Consider the following 19,401-nt stretch of genomic DNA (forward strand, 5'->3'; position numbering starts at 1 on the left):
TTTCAGATAATCAAATCAAGAGGTTTTGGGGAATCTTCTAATCATGGCATTTCATCCATGATTAGGTTACTGTTGAAAATCTTATCAATGATCAGCTTCTAGTCATTTCTCTTCCACAGTGACCTGGGAATGAACTCTGATCTGACAACATATCAAACACATTAACTCATGGATTCGGGACAAACGTACTGATCCCCCATGTTAAAACTGCTGCGCTTAAATTTTAATGGGAATTAAAATTTAATTATAATAAAATTAAACTAAATAGGTCATGTTCCTGCAATAACTTTTTTCATTTGGCGAGTGCACTTCCATGACGTCGAGGCCCAAAATCTGAAGTGCATCCTTTTAAAAACGGTGTAAAATGTGTTGTTTGAGCAATATTTACATACTAGTATTAAGTATATTACAAAACAATTATTTCTAAAAATATATGTATTAAAAAAGGTGTTTTACAATGTTTCATTTTTTTTATGGCCATCTAGGACTCCCCTTTGTTGTTGTTATTGCTTTATTATTATTATTATTATTATTATTATTGTTATTAATATTATTATTTCTACTTCTCCTACTGAAACTATAGATGAGCCTCAGAGTAAGTAATAACAAAAAAAAAACAACATAAACAGCAGGATGCAGAACAAACAATCAATAAAACATAGCTATATAATCCACTGCAAATGAAACCCTGAAATGCCAGTGAAGGTCAATCGCTATGTTATATATATTAATTACTCGTGGTAATGTAATTACTACAGTTAATGTGTAATTGTGTAACGTAGTTACTGCAATTCTGCACGTTTGTTTGAGATAAAAGTCCCAGCCTGATTGCATTACATGTTAATGAGTTCTCTTTAGATGGAGATAAACTCCTCACTCGCCTATTTTACATTTCACTGGTGGCGAAACACAGCAAAGCAATAGTTAACAAACGCTCGTACTATCAGGTCACTTTGTTTTGACTTGCCATTGGAGGAGAGAGCTGTCAATCCAAAAGCCGACCAATGCAGCAAACGCGAGGCGGCGTCATTCGCTCCTCTCGGCCAATCGCTGCTCGTCTGTCTGCGGTCGCGGCGCAGATTTAAAAGTGAAATGAAGCTCGTCGATTTTAGAGCAGAGCCTGTAGAGAGTTAATGCGAAAGCGTATGCCGAGGTGTGATCAATGCGGTATAAGGTAGGCTATGTCTTGTTTTAATGCTCACTTATTAAAGCTAGCTAACTGTAGCTAAAACCTAACCCAGTCAAAAAGCGGCTTCTGCTGGGGCAGCGGCAGGGTGGCTCTGGCTTTTAGACCTAATGCCGTGAAGCTGCTTAGTCGACTAACGTTTAGCGTCTGAGTCATTTTAGCTGCGATGCATTTCAATAGCCTATAATAATAATAATAATAATAATAATAATAATAAAAACAGCTAACTAGAAGGCTTGTGACATATAGCTATGTAATGCACCCCTTGCTAATGTCTACACCGGTGATATCCAGCTCTGACTGAAGCACGTTTAAAGCCTATAGCATGTGATGTGGCTAGCTATGCTGCATGGCAGTACCGCTTACTCAGCTTTCAGCTTTCTATATAATGTTTATTATTCGACTCTGTATTTGAACAGGATTTACAGTCAATTGCGGTAGAGTGGGTCCACACTGTTTGCTGTAATATAATCCCACTTCTCCTGAGCCTCTCGCTTCAGAGCTCAATGACACAGTCGGCGGTGTACTGCAGCAGAGAGGTAAAGAAACTAGTTAGTTAGCTAGTTACTGCGTTATAACTAACTAACGAACTGACTGACTGACTAGCTAGCGAATACACGGCCGTGTTCACCTCCTTCAAGCTGCTCTCCTACGTTACTTTAGCTAGCTAGCACCTTACTAACTTAATTAGCTAATGCCCTTGCTCAGATGCGCTGATGCTGTTGGAAAGCAAAGCTGGCTAACCTTGGCTTCTTGTGTGTTTTGCCTCCTTCACCTCCTTCACCTCCTTCACTCCAGTTCGTTAGCTATCTATCTAGCTATAAAATCCGAGGTTAGTGCGTTAACGTAATATTTAGCAATATCGGTTGATTTTAATTAGCCAAAGGGTGCAGACAGACTGGGTGTTTAACCTGGTGTGATATAATAACGTTATAAAATATTTCTGATCGGATGGTCAGATCCGTACCCAGCTTTTTAGATGCTAGTCACAGTTTATTAATGCCAAGTGTTTTCGTTTAGGTGGAAACCAGTCACTTAGGAGCAGTGTTGGTCGTTGAATGTGACAAAAGCTAGCTGGGCTAGTCCGCTTTTGTTTGTTTTTTTGGAGAGTGTGGAGGCGGTAGCCGAATGTGACGAATCCAGGTCCGGAAAGTACGAATCCACCCCAGGATTTTGTTCCAACGGCCTCAGTGGCTCCGCTGCAGCAGAGCCAGTCTGGCAGTTCGATCGAAATCCTGGGGTGGATTTGTACTCGCCGGACCTGGATTTGTCACCTCTAGCGGTAGCTTGCCGCTGCTCTGCTCTGCTCAGCTCTGGTGGACCCTGTCACGTTGTCTCATCGCTCCCAGCTTTGTAAACTAGCTCCTGTAAATCTGTATCTCTCTCTCCCAGCCAAGCTGTCTGGAAGCTGAGACCTGATTTATATCGGAATCAAAAACATGTGGACGGTCTCTCGGATGCCTCCTGGACCTCGCCAACCGCTTTCCGCACGGCTGTGACGGGGACTCGAGGGCCTGAAAGGACGCCGCTCCGCTCCCATGTAAATGTCCGCCTCTCCGCCTTTGGCATGCGTCTCTCCTCCTCTGCAATACCGCCCTACCTCCATCCATCTGATTACTTCGGCTTTTATTTGTGCATTCTGTCCTCGATAGCCTATGTGTGATGTGTAGAGGACCTGGACTGAATCGTGCAGAGATTTAACCAGCTTGTTGAGCATTGCGAGACACGGGGCCTCAGTTTGTCAGGGGATGGTAGCTAGCTATTAGGAGATGGGTCATCTTTTTTCTCGGTCCCCCCTTTTTCATTTTAGTGTGAGGGTTAACAGAAACGTATTCGTGTCTGGAAATGCAAATTACGCAGTACGTGTGTATTGCTATATATCTATAGCGTGTGTGATATGCAACCTGTTAGCAGGCTTGAGAAGATGCACTTTGCGCCATGCGCTGCTGCTGCTGCTGCTGCTGCCCTGGTGTAGCGGAGGGACACAATGGGGAGCATTCAGCTAGCCTGTTAGCAAGCTAGGGACGTAGCGTCATGTTTGTACTGAGAAATCAAGCTTGTGCGATTTTGAGAATGTGTGGTTTTACTTGTCATATCAGCAGATAAGATTACCTCTACGCCTATATCCGTTTGTTTGCTGGTAATACTCAGTAGCACGCTGTTACGCCAAGTTGACGTATCTTAGCGAGGCATGCAGTCGTGTCCCGTTATCATGTCATGTAAATTTGATAAGATGCTCCAGTGTTTTTGTGATGTGATGGCGTGCACCAAAGCAATGTCTGACAGGCTGATCTGTGTTCTGGTTGAGATTATCTGTAACCTCTAGCTGAAGTTGTCCATCTTGTTGAATCAGCAGTGTGTACAGAATGAAGCAGCCCCTCTCTCTCAGACACACACAGACACACACACCGAAACAGTCAATGGTTTCTTGCTTGTTTTGCTCCATCAACTCTCATCATGTCAGCGCACATCCCTTCAGGACATTTCCACCAACTTGGAGTGCGCTGCGTGTTTAAATAGTTTTTTGCTGTGCAGCCACATAAGATGTTTATCAGCTTGTTTACATATGTTCTTCATACACAAGTGCGTTTTATTGACCTATCGTGGTACTGCTGCCCGCAGAATCGAGAGACCTCCATCTATGGTCCTGCCGTAGTTAGGGGAACAATACTGTCCCTGTCCCCTCCTCTCTCAACAATACCCACCCTTTTCTGGCTACTGTACCAACGAATGCCATCACCCCTCCAACCCCCACCCCACCCCATGCCTTTTCTTTCTCTCTCTCTCTCTCTCTCTGTCTCTGTCTCTCTCGCTCTTCCTCTGTCCGTCTCGCAGCCCTCCCACTCCCCGCAGTAATCTTCCTAAATCTCCAGCTTGCTAAGCTTTTCCGAATCTATTTTTGTACCACCCTCCTCCCTTTTATACTAAATATGGATTAGACAGGAGTCCCGGACCGGACTCTTGTAGTAATTAAAGAATTTGAATCACTTTTATTTGACCTACGTTTCGTTCGCATTTGCGCATTTGGTCCAGCCAGGATTATTAAAGATGTAGCGAATACACACCCAAATCCCGACTGTGATGGACAAGTCAGGAAGTCAGGATCTACATATTATTTTCTCAGCCAGTGCAGAGCAGCTTATAGACATTCAAACAAATGCAAAATAGGAAGCACGAAAACAATTCTTGCATCACGAATGGAAATGCGAATGCAAAGCAAAGACATGAGCAGTAGAAAGCAAAAACGCTGACAAAATGTGACCTTTTATCGTTAAAATGAATAAAGTTGTTCTGTGACTTATTTTGGAGAATCGTAATGGAGTCAGTCTAGTCAAAGCTATCACTTACCTCAGCTATTAACCAGCTATTGAACAGGTAATGTAGAGAAGGCATGGTGCCATGTTTTTATTTCCCAATACTGATACTGTTACTGAAACTGAATATTAGTCCTTATAGGCCAGTCCATTCACTCAGTGGCTGTCCTTGCAATGCCACCGGGCAGTTATTTCCAGTCATACGAGACCAAGTTTCTATCTCTATGAAAGAAAAAAAAGACCAAAAAATGTAAAATTAAGGGCAAATTACTGCAACCACATATTTTTAAATCACTGATAAAATCTGACCAACCCGATTAATAGTTTGTACTCAATAAAAGTTCGGCTCAGTAATTCACAAAAATCTGTATTTTTCAGAATGTTCTAGCTACTGTTCTTGTGCAGATCTCCACATCGAGGGGGGGTCCTTCACTCTTGGCATAACCAGCAAGCTGACTGGCTTATTTTAAGGTGTGACTTTTCCATAAACGGAAGCATTACCCATTTCTGTTTTAACCAGTGGCCAGACTCCTCAGTTATAACGTCTCTGGTATCGGCCAATACTTAAACAAATCCATTTTTTTTAGTTCAAATCTGATGAGATTGAAGCAAATTGAAGCATTTTAATTGAATCAGAAGTGTTCTGCAAGATTTGTTTTTGGCTTGTGAGCTCCCCCCACAGTTGAGGAGTGTAATAACTTTTACACCACTGGTGTAAATACAAATCAAATCAAATCAAATCAAATTTTATTTGTCACATACATAGTCATACACAGTATAACTTGCAGTGAAATGCTTTTATGACAGTCTGCCCACATCAAGCTATACAATAAAAATCTACATTTAAACTTAACTAAACCTTAACTTAATGAAGTAAAGTGCAAAAGTGCAAAAGAAAAAAAATAAAATAAAATAAAAATAGAATAAGTTACATTTAAGTTAAAAAATAAAATATAAAAAATATGAAAATATAGAAATATAAGCAAAAAAAATACAAATATATATACACAGATGAAATAGTGCGTGTCTGTGTGTGTGTGTGTGTGTGTGTATATATATATATATATATATATATATATATATATATATATATATATATATATATATATTATATGTATACATATGTACATATTTATCTGTATGTGAGTGTATGTGTGAGTTAAAAAGAAATATTTTCGTTATTGTCCGTAGTGTGTTTTCCGTGAGCCATGGTTGTGTATTGTAGTGAGTGAGGGTCCAGTTTGTGTATGTAGATACTTTAATTTAGTGTCTTAGTCCCTGTCCCCATTCAAGGCACGGATGGCTTGTGGAAAGAAGCTCCTCCTCATTCTCGCTGTGTTAGCCTTCAGGGTACAAATTACTGCAACCACATATTTTTAAATCACTGATAAAATCTGACCAACCCGATTACTAGTTTGTACTCAATAAAAGTTCGGCTCAGTAATTCACAAAAATCTGTATTTTTCAGAATGTTCTAGCTATTGTTCTTGTGCAGATGTCCACATCGAGGGGGGGTCCTTCACTCTTGGCATAACCAGCAAGCTGACTGGCTTATTTTAAGGTGTGACTTTTCCATAAACGGAAGCATTACCCATTTCTGTTTTAACCAGTGGCCAGACTCCTCAGTTATAACGTCTCTGGTATCGGCCAATACTTAAACAAATCCATTTTATTTAGTTCAAATCTGATGAGATTGAAGCAAATTGAAACATTTTAATTAAATCAGAAGTGTTCTGCAAGATTTGTTTTTGGCTTGTGAGCTCCCCCCACAGTTGAGGAGTGTAATTAACTTTTACGCCACTGGTGTAAATACAAATCACGCTCATGGGCAATACAATCCCCCTCATGGACAGCTATAAATGTGCATTTGTTCATAAACTGAGAGATACAGAACCAAAATAAGTGAAATAAGCAAGCATGTGGACTGAGACGAGTAGAGTAATATTACCGGATTTTACACAAAAATAAGTTTACAAAAATCAAGAAGAGTCAGGCAGATTCACCCAAGTTCGGTAGTGCAGCAGTGGCAATGGTGGAGACGCTATTCTCCCTATTACTGTCAGTGGAGCATTAGCATGACTTTGAAGCTGTTATTTTAAGGTACAGTTGCAACATAATGTTGCTTACAGATGAGTACCTAAAACTACTCAAATGCTTTTCAACCCTCTGGGGAAAATCACACACCGCTATAGTGTGTGAGTGTGTGCTGTTATAGGCTAGATTTGTTACAGGATTAAACCAGAGTCATACTTTTTTTGGATTTGCTATCCGATCCAGCTGATATTAATACACACTGATACCAGGATGACATAGCTAAATCAATGTTCTTGTAATTGTACTCATATTACAGTATTCTCATAATCTGTAATTAAATACTAAACACTATAATTATCAAGGATGTCCTGGAATGTTATGCTAATTGAAAAGTCGTTCATTCAACAGATGAAATTTGGATATTCTGAAATAGCCTTTTGTAGCCTGGCTTGAACATAGCTCTGTTTTTATTTCTTCTTTATGTGTTGCTTTTAAGACACTTGTGGGTGCCTGTGGTAGATGCTGATTAATTTAGATCATTTGGATTATGATTCAAAGTGTTGCTCTGATGTCTCTAGGCAAATGTTTAAGAATAGATGTTAGTCCTCCAGAAACTGATAATGATCTTCATGGCGATTTTTCTTAGCCTCGTGTTGATTTATATAAGCCGGGCAGGGTGACATTGGCCAATTTACATGTAAACTAGCTTCTGTTTTGTTGTCCTAATTCGTCCCTCTCCATGTTTTAAAACTGGTTTTCCTATTCAGAGATAGACAGAGAAGCAGAGCAGCATCGCAGGGACCATGCTCAGCATCCTAGCGGCCGGCTCCATATTCTTCCCAGGCCTTTTCCTGCTGTCGAAGCGATGCCTGAAACATGCGCCGGGTCTGAAGTGGAGCGAGGGCGACGCCGTCATCGTCTCCGCCAGGTACGTTTCAATTTGCGCTGCTATTGTGAAGGCTGTGTTTATAGGGCACATGCTAAATTGATGCTGGGAGAGCATCCTGGGTAGAATACCACCACCTGCACCTTCACAGGTATATAGCAAGTTGCTTGTAGACAGACTTATGATGGTAACTGTAGCAGGAGCAAATGAATTAAGTGCATTAGTCATCATGCATTCTGAACTGTACAGAAGAGCCTTATTATTGCCCAAGTAATCCCAGGATGCAGAATCTGCCAGTCTTGCATAATTTATTTAGCCCTTTTTACTGTGGCAAGAAACACGTTGCTGGCCTCCAGCTCCAGCTTCTACTCCTAAACTTTTCCTTTCCTGTAGATATAAATGCCTACTCATGTAAACAAACAGCTGTGCGTTGCTGATGCATGACCCTGACATTCGCCTGATAACAGATGTTACATTAAGGACAGATCAATGTTCCATGTGATCCTGGTGGGTTATGGGTTTGTGTGTTGAATAAATATACATATTTAAAATATTTTCCCTCTACGTCGCCAACTATAGTGATGTAAGGTGGAATCTGACCTGTACCACTTAGTGGTCACCCCATCTAAAGAATGTGTTCGGCTACTTTAAGTTGCACCCATTACGGGCACAGATGTGTAGTCCCACACAGCTTGTCTAGTCCCTGTGGAGAAGCATGGCCAATAGAATAGAACATGCTCGAGCAGATAAACATGAAACTGTTGGCACCATGCCTAATGCCAGCTGTGGGATAGAGGGGTATAAAGCCCCCCAGCATTGTAGAACTGTGTTCACTGGAATTATGGTGCTCCATCTGATACTTTTGGGATGAGTTGGGGAGCTTGTGATAAGGAGGAGTGGTGATCATCCATCATCCTGACTAATGTTCTTGTCGCTGCATACAATCAAATTCTCACAGCAGTGCTCTGAAATCTAGTTGAAATCCTTTTTAGGACTGTACAGACAGTTACTCTAACAAAAGCAGGATATACTCTCATTTAACACCGTTCATTTTAGAAGAAACAATGCAGCAGGTGAACAAGTGTCCCAATACTTCTGTCCATGTAGTGTTCTGTGATTAAAAGGTTCTCCCATCTCAGAGATTACACAGGGATTTTTCTTTTCTCTCACTCCTTTTTGCAGACTAGTGTCATCCGTTCAAGCCATCATGGCCTCCTCCGCTGGCTACATCATAGCGTCATCTTGTAAAGACATCATCGAGGACCAGTAAGTGTTTGTTTAAGAGTAATGTTATTCCTCTGTCTAGCAAGAATCAGGGCCAAGAGATCGATTCAATTCTTTGTATAGAGGTTTATTGAATTGCTTATTAATATATTAATGATGCATGTCTACACAATGTTAGCATGTTTATCATCATTTGCTTGTTAATATATTATGAATCATGTCAAGATATTGATAGCACGTTTATCATCATTGAGAGCTGAAGTTTGTAACAGCAGCTAATCTATGCAGACTTAGTTAACCCTATCGAACTGAAAATCTCACATTTAAAAAATATTGTTCTAAATAGGTCTTAATGGTGATTGATCAAATTACCTTTTTTAAGAATTTAAGAACCTTTGCATAAGGCAGTGGTCCTGTACCCAGAACTGCACATCTGAGCCAAACAACTGTGAGCTGCTAGGTATGATAGGGTTTAAGATAGATTTTATGCCTATTAAAGCATTTTATACCCATAAAGAACCATTAAGGGACCTGTATTTTTAAGACTTTGAGATGTTGTAAAATAATCTTATTTGTGCCATATTTTACTAGAATAGATAGAATCTTTGTAGCTTATTTACCTCAGAAATAGACCTTCAGGTTCCGAAAACTAGGCAGTATCCACTTCAGTGTAAAGCTGTGTATATGTGTGTGTGCTCTTCTAAGAATGTGCCTTTCTCTCTTAGCTCACCTTATGTCCCTGTAATCTAATTAGGCTCTCAACCTAATTAGTTTTCCTCTGTAAATCCTCTGTGGCATTCTAATGGCCACGGCAGCGTGGTGGAGCGGAGCCGCCTGAGATTCAGACACTGCAGTGAAGTTCACTTTGTCATGGCTTTAGTCAGGGCATTGATTTATCACTCAGCTTTAATACGCACATGTGTTCAGGTGAGGGGTTGAAGCAGAAGCGAGGACAGGAGTAGGAGGAGAGAGAGAGAGAGAGAGAGAGAGAGAAGGGGGTGGAAACAGTGGGATTTTGGTAGTCAAAGTTTAGGAAAAGTAGAAGCGATAGCTAGTTTGAATAGAGCAGCTGCTCCAGGGCTGCTGCTGTGTGCTGGTGGCATTTGGACAGGTGGAAAATCCACAGCTTCTCTTAGTGACATTTTGTGTTGATTGTGTTAGATATTAGTGTTTTTGTGGATAATACTTTTACACCAGCATTAAAATAAGTACAACCAGTGCAGTTTAGGTAAGATAAACTATATTAACAAAAGTATTGGGACATACCCCTTAATCGTTGAATTCAGGTGTTTCATTCAGTCCTATTACCACCGGTGTATAAAATCAAGCACCTAACCATGAGGTCTGCCTTCACACACATTAGTTAAAGAATGGGTGGTCCTTAATAGCTCACTAAATTCCAACATGGTACTGAAATAGGATGCCCCCGTTGCAACAAGTCAGTTCAACCATCCACCTTTCCACCATCAACTGTGAGTGGTATTCTTGAAAAGTGGAAGCATTTAGGAGCCACAGCAACTCAGCCACAACATGGCAGACCAACACAAAGTTGCAGAGTAACTCAATAACTGCAAAGCTCTGTTTGAGCTGCGAAGGGGGGGGGGCAACTCCATGTTAATGCCAATGGATATACAGTAGGTTGTCATTAAAGCTGTAGGTGTAATATTTAGGTGTCTCTGTACTTTTGTCCATATATTGTGTTGCACATTGTAATTAATTCAAAATGCAACAGGGAAATCACTTCATTTTGTGGGCTGTCTATGTAAATAACCTTTATTTTCTTGTCACAAATACAGTAACAATTTTGTGTTACTCTAACATGCATGAATCACCCGGCTTCTTTCTCTCGCGTTCTATTGCGCTGCTTTTACCAATGCCAGATGTGTCGTAGCATGGCATGTCGTAGCAGACGATTTGATTTCTTTGATGTTTTTGTTTTTACACTAATCGTGTGCCGCTTTACTGTGTTTTTAGTGGCACTCACACTTATTTCACATGCAACACATTTCACTGGTTTGACAAAAGATGATCTTAACATCTGTAATGGCTTTTTGGCGGCATCAGAGAGGCAGGACAATCCATAATTGATTCTGGAAGAACAGAATATTAAGTTGATGCTGAATAATAAAGCTAAAATTTCTGCATTTAATTTTTTATATTTATATTACTGTATTTGTAACCCTCCAAATAAAAGCTAATGTTAATTCAGGTAGATCTAGTACCAGTTTCTACACTTTATAAAAGTTGTATGTATCAGCATTGGTAGAATCGAAAAACAGGAATTGTTTTCATGTCCCATTTTGAAATAGTATCTCACCACAGACAATTAATCCACTTATTCACTTCTAAACTTGTGTCTCACTGCTGGAAAATGTGGATAATGTTAATGACCCCAATAGAAGAGAGCGTTATATAGAAGATTGCCTCTGATTCATCCTTAGGAATAACAGGAACGGAAGGGTTAGTCAGACCTCAGCAGTATTGACAACTGTATGACGAGCCTTGCTTTTCTCTCTCTCTCTCTCTCTCCCTCTCTCTCTCTCTCTCCCTCTCACTCATTTTCTCTCTCTTCTAGGCATTGGCTCACCAGCACCTACATCCTGTTTGCCGTCCCATACTTTGTGTATGACATCTATGCCATGTTCATGTGCTACTGGTACAAGATGCAGGTCAAAGGTCACGAGGAAGAGGGTGCAGCCAAGCCCATGGCCACGGTCATAAGCAGCTACCTGCGGCGAGAGTTCCTTATGGTGCTACATCATGTTGTTATGGTTACTGTCTGCTTTCCCGTTTCTGTGGTGAGTTGGAAAGATGAGTTTCAGTGCTGTAAAAGAAAATAGGCAGTGCAACATAGGACAGGGCACGGACGAGTCAGCTTTGATGCCTGTCCCTCTTAGTTTTGTTTTTCATTAACAACTTAAGCTAGAGCTTGTTTTTAGTAAGGTGTACTTTCAAGGGCGTAGTAGCTGTGATGTTAAAAATGTTATGTACTGCAAAAACGTTATATATATATACATTTTTGTTGGATTTTTGTTGCATAAAGAATCTGCAGTTCATTAAATTAAAGAAATAATATATGATGAATGGACCAATAGAAGCACTCCAAAATGACTAGTGATAAGAGCTTTTTACATTGACTTCCATGAAAAGTTATGCCGTTTTTTTTGTTTTTTTTTCTTCTGCTGTAAAGTTGCCAAGGTTTTTGCGTGACAGCTGCGACTTGTAGCACTGTCCCGCCATGATTGTAAAGTCACATTGGTTTGCATCCACTTTTTGGAGTGTCACTGCAGATTGCCTGTGATTTGATCAGTGAATGATTGGCATGTTAACATGTCCCTAAAGGGCTTCTGTACCCTTACCCTGTCATTACACCTCCCCATCACTCTCTGTCTGTTACCATGGAGACGGTTGCTGTCAGCAGTGGCATGGTAACAAGCCATTAGCCACACTCTTAGATGAGCGAGCATGTTTTGAGCAGATAAGACAGGGGCCCTAATGATAAAGCCATGGCAGTAACATGCCTCTTGTTTGTATGTCACAAGTGAAAATAAATGTCTTGTCTTTCTTCTCCCAACCCTATCTTGTCCCTCAGTTCTGGAGACAGGGAAGGGGGGACTATTTCCAAGGTGTAATGTTTCTGGCTGAACTCAGCACTCCGTCCGTTTGTCTGGGAAAAATACTCATTCAGGTAAACAGCACTCACTCAGTCTTCATTCACCTACCCAAAACTGCTGGATTCATCACCCATTCACCTATTTAACCATGCTCATCCATTCACCTACGTAATACTGTTTATCCATCACAACCCAAAGCTGTTCACCCACTCACCTTCTCATCACCTTGCACCTATTAACCTACACAATACTGTTTTATCACCCACTCACCCTCTCAATACTGTTTTATTTGTCACTCTTTCACATTCCTAATACTGTTTCATTACCCAATACTGCTTTATTCATTTATTCACCAACCTAATACTGTCTCATTCATCACCCAGTCACCTACCCAATACTGCTTTATTACCCAATACTGCTTTATTCATTTATTCACCAACCTAATACTGTTTCATTCATCACCCAGTCACCTACTCAATACTGCTTTAACCATTTATTCACCAACCTAATACTGTCTCATTCATCACCCAGTCACCTACCCAATACTGCTTTATTACCCAATACTGCTTTATTCATTTATTCACCAACCTAATACTGTTTTATTCATCTCCAATTTATTCAATACTGATATGTTTGCCCATTCATATACCTAAATTGTTTTCATCACCTGTTCATCTACCCAATCATGTTTACCGATTAACATACCCAATACTGTTCACTTATTCACCAACCAAATTATGTTCACCCATCAACCTACCCAATACTTTTCACCCATTCACCAACCCAATTATTTTCACTCTTTTACCTACCCAATACTGTTTACCTGTTCACCTACCCAATACTATTCACCCAATACTGTTTTATCAACCATTCACTTACCCATCACTGTTTTATTCATCACTTGTTCATCTGACCCAGTTCTCCCATTTTTTTTCTTATTTCTTGTTCTTCTCTCTCATATTCTCTCTTTTCCTAATCTTTTAGCTCAGTCTTGGATAATTAAGCATCTTTTTAGTTAGTCTTGGTCACTGCACTTCCTCTGAGCAGCTGTGTCTCTGTTGTGGCTGATGGGTAGCACTGCTTTAAACACTGCAATGTTTCTGATCAGGCTAATGTTTAGTTTAACAGGCTGTGATTCAGTTGAAGGGCTGTTAATTCTGCATAGGTCTTGAACTTCTGTTTATATCCCTAATGACCCTTCGTGCTCCCTCATCTGGCTTACTCCCTCACTCTAAAAAACATTGTAGAATGTAATCACTCATTGCAGAACTAACAGGACGCATTGCTGGGGCTCATGATAATTTTCTCTTTTCTCAGGCTTGTCTGTTACTTACACCATTCTTTTTCTTTATCTTTTTCCTTCTCTCTCTCTCTCTCTTTGTCCCTCTCTCTTTCTGTATTTTTCTTCCTCTGAATCTTTCTTCCTATAATGCCTCAGTACAAGCAGCAGCACACTCTGCTTCATAAAGTCAATGGAGCTCTCATGCTGGTCACTTTCTTCGTCTGTCGAGTTCTTCTCTTCCCCTACCTCTACTACGCCTATGGCAGGTATGTTCTCTCTCTCACTCTCTGTATCACTCTGTGTCTTTGTCTCTCTAGCTAGTTTGTTTAGCATTAATTAATGAGCTGATATTTGGGGCAGACACTTTGTCCTTGGCTCAAGTGTAAAACACACAACCAAGGTTTAGGTGCTTATATTTCCTTTAATAATTCACCATTCATAAGCATGTTTTTAGACCTTACGATGCAGAACATTGACTTTTGTGAGAGGGTCCAAATAGAAGTCATCTTTGCTAAGAAAATCTGGTATTTTGGTATTTAGTGCGGACATCTGTTATCTGTAAGCCATTAATGCTCACCTACAAGTGTGTTCAGCTGGATTTGCATTAGCAGCAGTCCAAAAAATAAAAGATTCAGAGGAAGCACATGCTGGCCTTTACCCTCCCAGTACTGGTGTCATAGTGTGATAAGGGTCTTAGGAGTACCAGCTACTGGGTGGGAACTGGAAATGACTAAAATTGTGGTAAGACATGACCCATAAACATCTATTGAGTGTATAAAAATGAGAGAATTAATGATCATTATACCCCTGTCTCTTTTCTTTTAGGCTTTCTAGCTTTAGGCCCAGTGACCTAAGAATAACTGGTGTGTTTGTGTTTCTGTGTGGCAGGTATGCGTCCATCCCTCTCTACATGGTACCCCTCTCCGTCCCGTGGCATTGTAACATGGGGGCAGCCCTGCTTATGGCGCCACAGGTCTACTGGTTTTCTCTGATCTGCAGGGGAGCTTTCCGCCTCTTCAGCGGCGCGTCCCGCCACCAGCGCCCCCCTCGCAGCACAGACTCTGAGCCCAAATCCCCCATCCAGCCCCCCGCCAATGGCTACAGCCCCCGCGAGACAGAGAGAGAGCCCAGCTCGCACTGAAACACACTGAGAGAGGCCGGAGGATGGAAGGGAAAAGAAAAGGGGTTGTGAGTCTGAAAGGGACTGGTTTTAGGTCTCTGCCTAAACGTGTGAGGCCGAATGCTAATATAATACAAGTAGTGGATGTCCCACTGCTCCATTGAGTGGTAGAAGGGGTTAGGAGACGAGGGCAGAGGAAGAGATAGAGAGAGAGAAAGAGAGAGAGGTGGAAAGACTGAAGGCGTGATTGTCTCCATCCTTTCTTTTTTCCTCTAAGGGAAAATTCCAGGAGCATGTTCCTAAAGCCTGTGTCATACTCTCGTCAAAGCAAAACCCGCGGACGCGGAGCGAAGTCCAGACCAAACACAGATTGTATTCTTCATACTGAATATGAAATATTCCATGATTGAAATTTCATGCAGCTGGGGAGAGGGAGAATGTAGTATATTGTACAGCAGTGCTAGCCCATCATTTGTACATGACCATTACCATATTAACCGCAAGAAAAAAAAAAAGGGTTATTTCAGTATTCCAGTTCGCTGCCCTCCGTCGTCATAAGAACATGGACTGAGAAGCGGGGAAAGTTGATGGGATCTAGTCTCTGTCTCTGTGTCCCTTCATTCATTTCATCACTTCACAGACAGGACTGGAAAAGGGAACAACTTTTCTGTCAGTGTACATAGCAAAATGTCATTGGTGTCAACTTTTAAATATGTTTTTTATTATTATTGTTATTATTTATGTAGAATCTAATTAATTATTTATTTTACCCTCATTATTTATTAGTTTTTACTAGTTTTTACTTTTAGTATGACTAGATTATTTTACATATGATCTACCTTCTGCCTCCAATTTGCCACAAGATGGAAGGAAAGTAGAGAGGGAGCCAGGAGACATGAAGTTGCCAGTCTTATTAGGAAATGCACACAGGTTCAGCAGAGCACCCAGGGGGAAGTGTGGGGGTTTTCTCTGAATGTCTGTGCCCCAGTACTCTTGTTTCTCAGGCTAACATGCAGGGCCTTAGACCCTAAAGTGTGCCAGTACCCAAAAGCATAAGCTACCTTCATAATGCCATTTTTGCTGTGCTAATCAGTGACTGTTCACTTCAGCATTAGCATGTTTGACTGAACTACTCCTTTATAATACTCTGGTAAGATGTGACTACACTGTGGAGTTCATTTGCAGTGGTTATAGCCTGCAGACTGAGTCTGAAACTGTTACGCAGAATGCTGAAAAGGTGCTGATGTTTAGAAGACATTTTGCCCTTTAACTTATATATAAATATATAAACTTTTGTTTTCACACACTGTCAGTCAGACCATAACAGTATTACATGGGAAAATACGGGAGATTTTCTGTTACATTTCCGTTCATTTAGTTTTATGTTAGATTTATTCGCTTGATAGTCGCTTTTATCCAAAGCGCCTTGCAAGTAAGGTTCTCACAGAAGCTGAACTGGCTCTTCTCTGAGGTGATTCTGTACTGGTATCTGCATCACTGAGCTGGTATCAGACAATGCAATGCACTGAAAAGAAATGCGAAATGAGAGGGCTTTCACTGGATCAAAGTCCCTTATTCCTTAACCACTGCTGTAGGATTTTAATGAAATAATAGTTTTCCTTGTGTTATTTATTTTAGACTTTTTTATTACTATTATTATTTATTCTGTTCACAGAGTAAATGTGCTCTGGCGTCTATGTAGCTACAACAGCCACATGTTCAACATGTTAACTCACGATACTAGGAGGCTGTTGTAAATTAGAGCATCAGCAGCACTGATTCGAAGGGAACCAAAACGGGGCCAGTATCCTGGAGCACGCTCAGTAGGGCAACGCTACAGGCAGAGATCCATTTAACAAAGCAGGTGGGCTCTCTTAGAATTTTATAGAGCTCCCAATCAGCTTTACAAAACCTACACTGCTTGTCTAAAGTTAGGGTACACTTTGAGGGCTCCCAGGTGACCCAGCCATTTAAACATTAGGCCAATCATAATATTGGCCCCATTCTTAGGAGATTACAGGTTCAGTCACCAGGGATCAAACATGTGGTAGGACCCCAAGGAGTTCCAGAGAGCATAATTGCCCTTTCATTGGGTGGGCTCTCATTTGGGGGCCCATCCTCTTCTCCTATGACTCAGCTTGATGCTAGCTAGTGTGGGCCTCTTGTTATCTGACGCAACAGATTGTCAGTTAGTGTTCTCCCTCGAGCAACAGTTCAGAAAATAGGTTGACTGGTTTCATGTGACTCAAAGGAAGCAAATTAGTCTTCACCATTACAGCATTGATGGCACTGCTTGTTAGGGGGAGTCCTAACTAGTAGGTGGGAACTGAAAATTATTAAATTGGGGAAAAAAGAAATATTTCTTGTTTTATGTTCTGCTTGATTTAAGTAAAAAATTAGCAGCTATTTTTTCTATTAAACTGATTCTGAGGTAAAGTTTTAATTCACTTATGACATTTTTAATGTTAAAATGTCTATTTATTAAAGCTTAGATTAAATACTTATTTACACACATTGGTTGGGCTCAGCATAATACGAACATAATATATTCTTAAGGGTTCTTTGAGTGACACCTTAGAATAACAATTTTCATAAAGAACCATTTTTGTAGAGATAAATGTTTGAGGAACCTTTTGAAAGGTTAAAGGTTTTTTCAATTCACATCTCTTTTACACAAGGGGTTCTTCTATGGCGTCGCTCAAATAAGCCTTTGTAGCACTGTTTAATTTTAAGAGTGTAAGCATAGAGTGCAGCCAGATGCCTCGTTTTGATCACTGACGATGTTCTTCATTATAGACGGCAAAAAAGAGACGACTAGAAGACAGAGATGCATTCTAGTAAAGCTATTTAGATACCATACTGAAATTGTAACACCCTTAGTTATTCCTAAGGTAGCATGTTTGACAGCTGTTCCTTAGTGCTGCAGTTTTTAGGAAGAATCTAGAGTGAGAGAGAGTATTTTTTGGGTAAACATGCTTAGTTACATCCTTATTTAAGACATTTTGGCGAGCAGTGTGGATACCTTGAGTATAGCGTAGTGCAGTGCCCTACTGACCGTGTCCCAGACTGTAGCAAAAATGAGGGGAAACACGAGTAGTGTTACACAAATGGGAAATAGTGACCTCTGTATCTTCTGATGTTTTGTAGTTTGTTATTTATTTATTTGAGTAATTTATGTATTTATTATTTATTTGGAGAGGACTGAATGTACATATAATGCATCCATCTGTAAATGTTCTGCTGAATGGGCATCTGTGGCTGTGGCTGCCTGGCTGAAGGCTCTACTGTAACTCTACTGTTCTCTCAGCTAAAATATACTCCGCTGTCTCCTCCTGTACTCAGACACCACCTGTGTGTGTGTGACCTCTTTTTCCTGACACGACCATACTTAGTCATTGTGTGTGTGTATGTGTGTGTGTGTGAGAGAGAGAGAGAGAGAGGGGCAGTCACATGAAAAATGTATGTAGCCTAATTGTGTGTACATACCAGTTCTTGATAAATGCGCTGACTTTGGCGCATTGTGGAGCATTATTTAAGTGTGCCCTTAATACTGAGTGGATTATGATGAGGCTTTCAGGCCTATGGGCCGCTGGCTAGGAAAGATTTTCAACTTAAGAAGGTAATATGTTTCTGTGACAGTATGTTAAAGGGGTATTCTGGGTTAAACCAGCATTCACTGAAATCTAATGTGTTATGGAATAGTATGTAGCGCAGCATTGCACCTCTGATGCTTTCTGTGTTTCTCTATCCCATTGCAGTACTGGTAGTAAGCATCCTGCTCGTATTAGGAACTGCGGGTGTTGCAAAATCTGAATTCTACTGCTTTCAGGCTACAAGCAGCCTAGCACTCCTTACACAAAAGATGACTATTAGACTATTAAAGTCTACAGTGTAACAGTATGGTCCCAAACTCTTCTCTGCTGCAGCCAAGAAAAGCTAATCGGCCCTATATTTGGGCTCAGTTGCTCTTTTTGGTTGTTGATTTTCTGATGTCAGATTGGTACGCAGCAATGTTAGCTAGCTTGTATGTAGCAAAATTCATAATTTTGACTCGTTCGCTAATATCCTTGTTAGAAGTCAGAGGATCCAATGGTATACCTACTTTGACTGCTAGGTAGAGGTTGATAAGTAAAAACTGGTTAGTGTGGTGCAACAGATAACACCACTACCTGCCAGTAAACTACCACACCACGTGGGAGACTGGGGTTCGATTCCCGGTGTAGGTGACTATGCTACACTACACCAATAGTCCTTGGGCAAGATTCCTAACACTAGGTTGGCCCTCCTCTGTAATACAAGTTACCTTGCAAGTCGCTCCGGATAAGAGCGTCAGCTAAATGCCATAAATGTAAAACACAACGTTAGCCATCTCTAGGCTCGTTAGTTAGCTGAAGAACTTAGCCTAGCACCTGCTTGCTTTGCCGGCTTCCCTGCAGTGAGATTCTCCAGGGCTCCTGTGCACAGCAATTCGCAGTAGCAGTTGGTCCCATCAGTTTGGCCTGTTTTGCCTCGCTTCCATATTCTCCTGAAGTAGCTTCTGCGTTTACCCTCTAAAGGCATTTTCTAGTGGATTGGGTTTGTTAATTTTGGAAGCATTAATAAAATCAAGACTAATGGCTATGTAGCTAACAGTTTTGAGCCCTATGAAAAGACTTACTTTTCAGTGAAGAGACAACATTGTTTGAGGCTCCTGGTTTGTCGCCTCCATGTCCGTTCACTCATGATTCAACTGTGTAAAACA

General features: G+C 40.8%; 1 protein-coding gene across 2 annotated transcripts; it reads left to right on the top strand.

The window, feature by feature from the left end:
- The first annotated feature begins 1,077 nt into the window (after positions 1–1,077).
- On the top strand, positions 1,078–18,003 carry tlcd3ba (TLC domain containing 3Ba). Of its 2 annotated transcripts, none has more exons than XM_072693853.1 (8): positions 1,078–1,174; positions 2,579–2,726; positions 7,302–7,462; positions 8,603–8,686; positions 11,220–11,442; positions 12,237–12,332; positions 13,697–13,806; positions 14,429–18,003. In XM_072693853.1, exons 3-8 carry the CDS (start codon positions 7,338–7,340, stop codon positions 14,679–14,681), a joined length of 891 nt encoding a protein of 296 aa, XP_072549954.1. In that variant the 5' UTR covers positions 1,078–1,174; positions 2,579–2,726; positions 7,302–7,337; the 3' UTR covers positions 14,682–18,003. The 2 variants fall into 2 exon arrangements, with proteins under 2 accessions (XP_072549954.1, XP_072549955.1); XM_072693854.1 differs by lacking the exon at positions 1,078–1,174 and adding an exon at positions 1,904–2,018.
- Positions 18,004–19,401: the final 1,398 nt, after the last annotated feature.

The sequence above is a fragment of the Salminus brasiliensis genome, chromosome 12 (assembly GCF_030463535.1).
Source record: "Salminus brasiliensis chromosome 12, fSalBra1.hap2, whole genome shotgun sequence".
NCBI lineage: Eukaryota > Metazoa > Chordata > Actinopteri > Characiformes > Bryconidae > Salminus > Salminus brasiliensis.